Source organism: Cynara cardunculus (genome assembly GCF_001531365.2).
Source record: "Cynara cardunculus var. scolymus isolate 2C chromosome LG 2, CcrdV1, whole genome shotgun sequence".
NCBI lineage: Eukaryota > Viridiplantae > Streptophyta > Magnoliopsida > Asterales > Asteraceae > Cynara > Cynara cardunculus.
The window spans coordinates 46,359,968-46,370,942 of NC_037529.1; the positions used below are offsets into that span (position 1 = coordinate 46,359,968).

The following is a 10,975-nucleotide window of genomic DNA, read 5'->3' on the forward strand; positions in this document are numbered from 1 at the left end:
AAGAAGAAGAGAATTCAAAGCTAGGATATCTGATTTCTAAGGTGAGTGTATTAAAGCTTTGAGTATAAATTGTTTACATACAATTTAGTAGTATTTGGAACTGGTCATTATGAATATAATATGTATGTGGATTATCWKWATATGGACAATAAACCGTTCAAGTGTTGTCCGGACTTAATTACAAGTCTAGTTAGTTAAACCAGAGGCTCTGGTCTTGAAACCAGAAGCTCTGGAAGAGAGACTAGAGGGGCCCTGGTAGAGAGACCAGAGGGGCTATGGTCGAGTATGTTGAAATATATTATAAGTCTGGTTAGTTAAACCAGAGGCTCTGGTCGTGAAGACCAGAAGCTCTGGAAGAGAGACCAGAGGGGCTCTAGTAGAGAGACCAGAGGGGCTCTGGTCGAGGATGTTGAAATATATTCTAAGTCTGGTTAGTTTAACCAGCGGCTCTGGTCGTGAAGACCAGAAGCTCCGGAAGAGAGACCACAGGGGCTCTGGTCCTGATTGTCGAATTATATTCTAAGTCTGGTTGGTTCAACCAGAGGCTCTGGTCATGAAGATCAGAAGCTCTGGAAGAGAGATCAGAGGGGCTTTGGTCCGGAATGTTGAAATATTTTCTAAGTGTGGTTTAGAACCAGAGGCTCTGGTCGTGAAGACCAGCAGCTCTGGAAGAGAGACCGGAGGGGCTCTGGTCCTGGTTGTCAAAATATTTCCTAAGTATTGTTTGAAACCAGAGGCCCGATGGACCAAAGCAGTGTGTTTGTAATGGCGGTGTATCCGCGAGAAAGATGTAATGGCGGTGTAACCGTGAGAGAGATGTAATGACGGTGTAACCACGAGAGAGATAAATAAGTTTATGTGTCAAAACAGGTTTGATTCTGAAATGATTATTTGGAAAGTATGTTGTTTGGGTTTTATACACTCACTAGAGCTTTTTGGTCTAACGTTTAGTTGTTGGACTAACGTTTTTACAGATCATCATACCTCGCAGGATAAAGGAAAGGGAAAAGTTTAAATGATGATGTCACTTGTTTATTCATTTATGTATTAAAGAAAGTTTTTGTTAGTCCATGTTTTGTAACAATACTATTTTTAGTATTATGAGTATGATGATGTGAAATATCTGTACATGGAATATATGGGTTGTTACAGTAACGACAGAGGAATATCTCTTCTCCTGTAGGCCAGGGAAGTCTTCATCAGGTGGAGTGTAGGATAGTTTGTCGATGCCAAGCCGAAGAGCAATCTCGAAGTCACTCTTGGCTCGATACTTCACCAAGGTCTACATTGTCTGCACGATCGCTCTATTCGCCATCCCAGATCGTATGCCTTGATCATGTCGCAAAGTCATGTACGCATATAGCTCAATCAAGTCATAGGGATTGAGATTGATCAAGTCATTGTCACTAAAGACGCTGACCTGACCATGGGCTCGCTCCACTGTGTACTCGATGTACTTTATGGCTCTGTTAGCGAAGGTCCTCATCTTGATGTCCATCACCAACCTTATTCCATCGTTTGACAAGACAGCCCATGGTGGTTGGGTAGTCTGTCTAACAAACCTATGGTGAAGGAGGTTCATGGATTCTGGTGAAAGAATTGGAGGATTGAGAGTCAACCCTTCATCACGATCATGGTACAGATATTGATGGATGTTCTCCATCATGACTGGCTCCCTCGATGGCACTTCTGGACGTCACCTGAGTGACTCCATGTTTGCGATGATTTCATCGACGACCCCTTGAGGAGGGTGCCTCGACGAAGAAGGAACATCTGCTTCCACCTGGGTTTGTTGGGATGTGGGTTGTGTTTGGGCTAATGGTTGAGAGTGGGTTGGTGATGGAACGGTTTGGGTTGGTTCTGGTTCATTGGGCTCAGGTGGGGTGATTTCTGGTTTAAGGGGATATGTTTGGGTGGTCTCTGGTTCATCGGTTTGAGTTTGGATTGGAGGTTGTTGTGGTGATGAAGGTTGGGTGATTGTGGGTTAAGGTTGTATGGGTAGAGAGGTGAAGGGTTCCGTGGTGCGTGGTGTTGTGAGGGGGTTAATGGTAGATTTGGAGTTGGTGATGGGGTGAAGGGTAGGTTGGTTGGTGGTGTGGATGGCTCTTTATCGGTCGATGAACTCAACTCGATGGGTTCTTGGACAGTGACGAGGGGAACATGTACATTATGTACATCTTCAGAGGGCTGAGCCTCTGGTTCCCTCGCTTGGGTTCTAGGAGATGGTTGGTTTTGCGTTTGAGGTGAGGGGGGTAATGCAGCGGGTTCCATGTGTTGAATAGAACTGGTTTATGTTTAGTAAGTTGTGCTTCAAACCTTCAACATAAGCGACTTTGCTGATGGAGATGTTGCCTTTGATGAGAGTTTTGTATCCCTTGATGGTTCCCTTGTTGTTTTCTCCAAAAATGATAGAGCCTCCAGATTTTTCGATGAAGGAGGTCAGCTGACTTTTGTCACCAGTCATGTGCCTGGAGCAACCTGAATCCATGTACCATGGCTGCACATGCTGGTCCTGCAAGACAAGTTAAGGGGTTCTAGGTACCCATTTCTTAATGGGTCCACATTTGTTAGTAGGAGATACCTCTCTCTTTTCATCACCCTTCGCCTTTGCAGGCTTGGGTTTGTTAGCATTTCCCTTGCCCTTAGACTTGGGCTTTTTCACGTTTTCATTGGATTTAACTTTATAGCGATAAACGTGTTGGGAGAATGTGCAGCGATGTGTCAACATGTGATTCCTCAGGTTTTGTAAAAGAGCTAAACATTGACAATTATTATTCTTTGGACATGAATGTTTAACGTTCTTTTTATTCGTTGAAAATGAAGAAGTAAATGCAGGGGATGTAAATCTTGTCCTAGCATCGGTTGTTTTTACAAACTTCCTATCTAGTTCAGATTTTTTATTTGAAGGGGTCTTTGTCTTTACTTCTTTTCTCTTGAGGAATGACTGCTTTTCTTCAGCTGAATGAGAGGAAAATTGGTGGTTAGATTTCTCAGAGGCAGGCCACTTCTGTTTTTGCTCACGAGTGAACTTAATGAACTTAGAAGATATGCTAGGGCTTTTTGAGTTATCGTTGGCAAATTTGATATTTCTCAATTTTCCCTTTCCTTTGTCTGAAGATTTCATCGATGGAGGAATACCAAATTTTATTGAGGGTTTGAAGTTTTGAGGCTTCTTATCCTCAATGATCTTTGGTGATTTACAGATCATCTTTTCTTCAGATTCAGAATCGAGAAAGTCTCTTGCTGATTTCTCGAAATCAAAATTAGAATGGATGTTCATAGGAGGTGTGGGTTCAGAGTGATCTGCTTGAGGTTCCATTGTTTCTGACTTAGATGAATTTTCAATGTTACTTGAATGGTTCATCGATTTATCAGCGGATGGTTCCTCATTAGGATTCTCCTTTTCATCAACATTACTTGTTGATGAAGTGGGATTGACAGCCAGAGACTCTGATTTAACCATAGGGTTTCCATCGGTCTCTTATTTGGAGGTGTCTTTCCTTTCATCAGAATTCTTACATGCACTGCTCTCGTACACCACGTTTTCAAAATCCTATATTAAGACGACAGTTTTTCCATCGACTTTAACCCTTTTAAAATTTGCTTTTGGTTTCGGGATAAAGCAGGGTTTCTGAATGCATCCAATTTTGAAAGTGGATTCAAGGGTGGATTTCTTTGATTCGATGAAGGAGTCCAATTCATTGAATCCAATCCCTTGAGTGTTCGTTTGACCATTTAATTCTTTGTACACATCTTGGGCATCCTTGTATTTCTTCATCAGAAATTCATTGGTTTGAAGCTTCTGATGAAGAATCTCCCTTTCTTTTTGAAAGAAATCTTTAAGTGCTACTGAGTTAAGTCTCTCTGCCTCAAATTCTTTTAAAGCCTTAGTTTTCTTTTCTAAGTCTTTGGTTACTCGCTTGTTTATTTCCAGAAGTTTTTCTTCCTCTGATTTTTTGAGAGCGACGATACGAGTCTTTTCATTCATGAGATCAACTTTTTCTTCGGTTAGAAGTTCAGCCTCTCTTTTGTAGAAACTGACTTCTTTTTCCGCTTGAAGTCTTTCAGATTTTTCAAAATTTAATTTTTCTTTTAATTTCAAAAAGTCCTTTGAAAGCTTTATTACCGTTAACTCTAGCTCAGATGGAGCCGAGTTGGTTTCATTGATAGTAGACTCACATACCTGATCATCAGTGTCAGAGGCAGATTCTGCATTGGACATGGCCATCAGACAGATGAGCTGTGTCTTCTTCAACCCAGTTTTCTTTCTTAGCCATCAGGCTTCGCTCTCTAGGATTGTACTTGTATTTATTCTTGTAATAGTCAGCATCCTTTACCAGTCGTCCTCTGCATTCTTTGGAAAAATGACCGATTTTTCCGCACCTGAAGCAGTGGAGGTCATTTTTCCTTCCATCTTTGTCCTCTTTCTTTTTCTCTCTTATATCTTCTCTTCTGTCTTCTCTCTCTTCTCTTCCATCTCTTCTGTCTTCCCTCTRAYGAAATTTAGATGGCTTCCTTTCATAGGATGGCTGGTACCTTTCCCTCTTGAACTCTCTTCGTTCATTGGGTTTCTTGATGAACTTTTTCTGGAACTGCTTTGTAATCAAGGCCAAAGATTTGACAAAGGCTTTGATATCATCATCTGATTCAGATGTTTCTTCTTCAAATTCTGATTCCACCACCAGTGCTTTCTTTCCTTTCTTCTTGTGATCTCTAGTGGAGGTCCATGAAACGTCCTTTTCTTCAGCTGCAAGAGCCAGGGGTCCACCGATGGACACCTTTTTCTTCATGATATTGTTCTCTTGTGCAGCAAGCATTCCGTATACGTCATGGAGTGACCAGCCGTCTAAGTCCTGATTTGCTTGAAGGGACATCGACAGCTGTGTCTATTCATCGCCGAGACTTTTAAGGAATAAAACATTGTTTTCTTCCTTTGTTCTGGAGATATCGTTTCGACGACATTGATTAATCAATGTGTTGAAACGATCGTATGTCTTCTGAATCGGTTCATCAGGAAGAGCTTTGAAGTTGGTGTATTCATTGAGACATTGGGCTCTACGATTCTTCTTTGTTTTTGCCCCTCCTTCCAATTGGCTTGCCAGCTCATCCCATAGTTTCTTGGCTGTGGAACATGCATCAAGGGATTGAAAGATTTCATTGGGTATGGCCATGATTATCAGTCTTTTGGCCTTCTTGTCGGTCTCAACCCACTCTATGTCGTCTTCATCCCAATTCTTCTCATCCTTGGGCATGTAATAGGCAGGAATTTCTGCTGTGGTATTTGTTCCTGGGAGTCTTGGAACAAGAGTCTGTGGAACATAGGGACCCTCCATGACAGATCGCAAAAGATTTATGTCCATCCCTTCCAGAAAGTTCACCATCTGTATCCTCCATTGTGTGTACTCTTCTCTTTGAAGAGTTGGATGTTTGGTGAAGGAACCAACACTATAAGCGGAATTCCAGTTGGCCATTAAGATTTTTTATAAAGAGAGAAAATTTATGTTTTAGAGAAGATAATTTATGAAAAACGTGAATTGAGAGATTTTTGATGATCGTTTGATTGGAAAAACAATCAATTGGCTCTGATACCAATTGTTGATCCCAGCTTTCTCAATAACACTAATAATTAAGTTAAGAATAACCAAATTATAGTGTTTGAATGAATAAAATGATGAACACTCAAGAACAATGTATGAACATTCAAAGGATAAACTTGAGTGCCAAAGATTTTCACTTTATTCCAATGATTATGAAAAACGTAAAGTATATTCAATTACAATAGGCCTAACCACCTATTTATACTAGTAATCTAATAAGAAGATAACTATCTAGTGAGACTCTTTAGCTAATCTTCTACTAATAGATAAAGCTTATCTAAAACATGGATAAACATTAAAACAAGATAACTTTTGTAGAATCCAGCTGTTGATTGGTCATCTCCAGCTATCTTCCAGGGGATATGAGTTCAACCTTATCTTCATATCTTCATTACTTGCCTCTGGTTGAACTGGTAAAGGAAACTCCAAGTGTTAGTGCCAAGAGGGGTTATGGAGATGCACTTTCCATCGGATCTGTAGTCAGTTCATCGACCCTCTTATTGTTCTTCAGACTTAGTCATTTTTCCTTGAAGTCTTCCATCGGCCTTCTGGTTCTTCATCACCTGTTTGTCTTCATTACTTCATACATAATACTTATGGGGTCTAACAATGATCACTCCTGATAAACCGTACTTTGATGTTGTTCAGTACTTCTATGAGTTTGACGAACGAGATGATTTCTTCAAGTGCATCACTCTTAGATCTAAGAAAGAAGACCCAAGGGTACTTGGAAAACTCGTCAGCGATAACGAGCGTATATTTTTTTCCAGCTATTGATTGCACGTAGATAGGACCAAATAAATCTATGTACAATAGCTGAAGCAGAGAAGTCACTGAAGCGACTTGCTTCGACTTAAAGCTAGCATTTGTCTGCTTTCCCTTTTAACACGTTGCGCAAAGAGATTTTTTGCAAAATAGTGCTGAGAAAGTCCAGTGACAAGATCCTTTCGAGACAGCTCGTTAAGCATCTTGAAGTTGAGATGAGAAAGTCGTTTGTGTCATAACCAGTTGATATCTGAAGATGCTTTAGATAGAAAACAACTATTCTCAGTGAAGGGAGAATCCATGTGGTGAAGTACATGTTTGCTGATGAGTATGTCTTACTGACAGATAAGGGAGAACTGAGTGTAATGTAGAGGCCATGAAACATGAGCATAAGAAAGATTGGGTTCAATCAATGCAAGACGAGATGACTTCCTTGCATAAGAACAATACCTTTGAGTTGGTAAAGTCGCAAATGGATAAACAGGCTTCGAAGAACAAATAGGTCTACAAAGTGAAGATAGAAAAAACATAATTCACGACCAGGTACAAAGCTAGATTGGTGGTGAAAGGCTTTAGTCAAAGAAAAGGTACTAACTTTGAGGAAATTTTCTCTCCAGTCGTGAAGATGGGATCTACTATGTGGTTCTTGGCTTATCAGTTAGCCTTGATCTTGAGGTTGAGAAATGGATCTCAAGACATCTTTCCTTCATTGCGACTTGGATAAGGAAATCTACATAGGGAAACTTGAAGGATTTCACATTGGTACAAGAACTATGAGTCGGTTATGGGGAAGCACGACTACTAAAAGATGACTTTAGATCACTGTGTTTTCTTTCATAGGTTTGAGGATGATGATTTCATTATTTTCTTGTTATATGTTGATGACATGTTGATTTTTGGCATGAATAAAGAAAGAATTGTCAAACTGGAGCACTAGTTGAGCGAGTCTTTTGCAATGAAAGACTTAGGGCCAAAAAGATATTCTTGGCATACGGATCATAAGAGCAATACATCAAGAAGGTGCTTTGTAGATTCAACATGGATAAAGCTAAAGTGGTCAATTCAGCCCTAACTACTAACTTTAAGCTAACTAATAAAGATTGTCCCTCTTCAAAAGAGATTGAAAAAATGGATAAAGTTTTGTATGCATCAGCTATTGGTATCCTGGTGTATATGATGGTATGTATAAGGCCTGATATAGCCCAGGCAATAGGTGTTGTTAGTCGGTTTCAGTCAGATCCGGGTAAAAAGCACTGTGAAGCAGTTAAATGGATTATCCACTATCTGCGAGGTACTTCCAAATTTGGTATATAATATTTTGGAATGAAAAGTCAATACTTTTTGGGTATACTAATTGTAATATGGCAGGAAAAATAGACAATTTGAGGTCCACTTCTGGATATTTGATGATCTTTGTAGGGGGGGAGTATCATGGTAATCAAGGCTGAAAAAATGTGTTGCCTTGTCTACAACCAAGGCTAAGTATATCATGCAAAATGAAGTGTGCAAAGAATTACTTTGGTTGAAATAGTTTTTTGAAGGAGCTTGGTTTTAGGGAAAAGCAATATGTGGTTCTTTATGATAATCAAAGTACCATTTGTCTTGCGAAAAATTCAACCTTTCATGAAAAAACAAAAGATATGAAGATGAAGTATCACCACATCCAAGAAGCTCTTGAAGATGTATTGCTTGAACTTGGTAAAGTTCAAACCCTGATAATGATTCTGATGTGTTGACAAAGGCCTTAGCAAGGGAAAGCCTCAAGGTATGTTGTTCGATCGCCAGGATGGTGAACTCTTCTTCATAGACAAAAGGGGGAGATTTGTTGGGTTTTATTTAATTATTTTTGCCCATAAGTAATAGTTAATATAGGTCAACAATAGTGAACCAATACAAGCTATATGTAGTCTTGTATTTTAGGACAAAATACAAAAGTGAGAAAAGACAAAAAAAAGTTCGATTACTTTTCGGGCAAGCACAGCCGTGCTGTTTCGTGTACCTTCGGGTCGTCATGCATCGTTGACAGTAGCTTCACGAAATCTTTACCTACATTCTCAACGGTGGAGATTGGTTTTGGAGGCCTAGAAGACATCCTTTTGCTATTCGACAAATAGTAGTTTTATGGGTGATATTTCTTCCTCTTTTCCTTTTGGTTTGATGATTGTGTCTCTAGTTTTATGATGATTGTGTCTCTAGTTTTATGTAGAGAAGGCATGTATTGTTTATTTGGTGGTAGTGGACTTTAAGCGGCTTGAGTGTCTCATGGTTTTACTCTCATCGTGAGAGGTTTCCATGCTAAAATCAATGAGTTACATGTGTGTTATGTTGTTGCTTATTTCTGATTTGCATGGCTGATTATCATCATGCATTTAGCATACCTTATTTGTTTGTATCCATAAGTCCGAAAAGTTTTGTCCAACTAAGGTGGTTTATTCCATTATTGTTACCGTTGTGATGTGTTTTTCCCATCAAAAGTTGTGTAAATTAATTAACCAATATAGATTTGGAAGGTTTTTGTTTGAGAGGTTTTTTCATAGATTGAAGCAACATGTTTTTAATTACAAGTGGTAGATGTGAATAAAATATGCTTTTTTGCATAAAATTTCTGCTTAAAAACTTACTGAATAAGTCACTTTCTATATCAAGTCAAATCTACTACAAGGTCGACCGCTTAACCGATTTGCCATCTCCAATTACCTGATGGATTACGTTAAGACATTCAAATCATTAGCCTTTTTAGTCCGTTTTCTGGAATACCGAATTTAGCTTTACCTAAATTGGACAAGATTTCAATTATTTGGATTGCATAATGGTATGACGTAACTTACCAGAATGAAAAATAATTATAGGTAATATATTAACGCATGGATTGTTCTTCATAATTGCATATGCACCTGCTAGCAGATATTGATCAAGGATAAACAAAGGAACCACGATCATTTTTCTCAAGGACATGTTTAGAGTACTAATTTACCAGTATGAGACCATGGAGGACCACGAGTCCAGCAAATAGCATACAACCTCCTAACAGCATGTTCGATACCAGGACACACGTCACAGTTCAAACATTACAATAAACATACATCCATCCATCGATCCATTTATTTACATGAGCCTTCAGTTTTTGTGCTAATCAGCTACTAAATTACGCCGATTTGGCAAACCCCAGCTGCAGATTTCCGTAGTCAAACACCGTGTGGTAAACACCCATGAACACATCTCCAAGAATCCTGCATCACACATCATACGCCAATAAGCATACTGTGTACAAAGTTAAATCAAACCGATCCCAGTAAACCCTATTCAAAAAACTGGTCTTTTGGGAGGTGAGACTAGCACATAGTGAACATATCTGAATTCACATTTTACATGTGCTAGATGTTTGTTTCTATTTGTATACAGTCTGAGTTGAGTTGGTGGTCGTTATGAAAATGATGCTTACCATAGAGGACCTGCTGGAGGTGGAACATCCAACGCCATGAAACCGCTAATGCAGACAGCAGCAATGCCTTCTCCAGTTTTCAGAATATACTGATGATCGAAGATGGTGAATATGTATATAATAACTCAGCAATTGGTTATCCTAACTCGAATATTTTAACTTCAAATTCATAAAGATAACATGTTGAAGAATGATTCTTAAAGTCAAAAGTTCACTTGTTTCTTTAACGGAGGTAGTATAATTCATGATGTTGAAGAACTCGTACCTGTTCTGGAGTGAGGGTGTAGAGCTTTTCGCCAATGGTGAACGAAACATTCGGCATCTTAGAGAGACTATTGCAATCGATGACTGATTCTCCAGCAGGGCTTGGTATGCTCTCACAAAGCTATTGAACATGTTGAGTTATATTATATATGTGTGCATGTATGATATACATTTATATATATATATATATACACACAGTGAAACATTCAAACGAGAAGCCCCAAAAATTTGAGAAGAGATCTCAACCATTAGATAAGATTTTTCAATGGCCAAGATCATAAGAGAATCATATGTAAATATAGGAATTATCGTGACTAATTTAAAGAACCTAAGAAAGTTAAAAGAGGGGCATTTTGAAACTTTCTAATTCACTCCTTTTTCAAAAGATAATCAATATTTTATTTAAATAAAATATATTGAAAAAGCGAGAAGTTCATTTAAGATCTATGCACAGACGAAGGATCACGTGAGAATGGAAGTTAAAGTGAGAAATGTAAGAAGGGATCTGGTTGAACACATTTAATCTCACTCCCACCCTATGAATTGCGCTTGATACTAGAATTGATCCGGTGCATCTCAGTGCATCTCATTAGTGTTGAGATTCAATTAGGATTGATCTAAGGGCGGAATGCCCTTCTTACCCTTCTCACCGGAACCCAACCCTTGTATGCACATGTGCATACCGTCCAGGTAAATGATTATCAGGGTATTCCTCAATTTTAGTTTTAATTGTCATGTTGAATGTAGAGGTTGTAAAGGTTCAAAAACTATACATAATGGATCAAAATTTATACCTCCTAAAAATTCAATAATAACCGTTTAGCAAGTTTTATAATATAATATAGATAGTATAGATAGATAATGGTTTAAATTAAGAAATATAAAACAAATTAAATATAATTTTTAA

At 38.7% G+C, this 10,975-nt stretch overlaps 1 protein-coding gene across 2 annotated transcripts in view; it reads right to left on the reverse strand.

Annotated features, from left to right (window-relative positions):
• Positions 1-9,233: 9,233 nt before the first annotated feature.
• The window catches only part of LOC112507681 (aspartic proteinase oryzasin-1-like), a 10,686-nt gene continuing 8,944 nt past the window's right edge, over positions 9,234-10,975 (reverse strand). For both annotated transcript variants that reach the window (XM_025112345.1, XM_025112344.1), the window contains exons 12-14: positions 10,070-10,189; positions 9,805-9,893; positions 9,234-9,592 (exon numbers count right to left, since the gene is read on the reverse strand). In XM_025112345.1, coding sequence (XP_024968113.1) covers positions 9,508-9,592; positions 9,805-9,893; positions 10,070-10,189 — 294 coding nt within the window. In that variant the 3' untranslated portion in view covers positions 9,234-9,507. The remainder of the gene's footprint in view (positions 9,593-9,804; positions 9,894-10,069; positions 10,190-10,975) is intronic.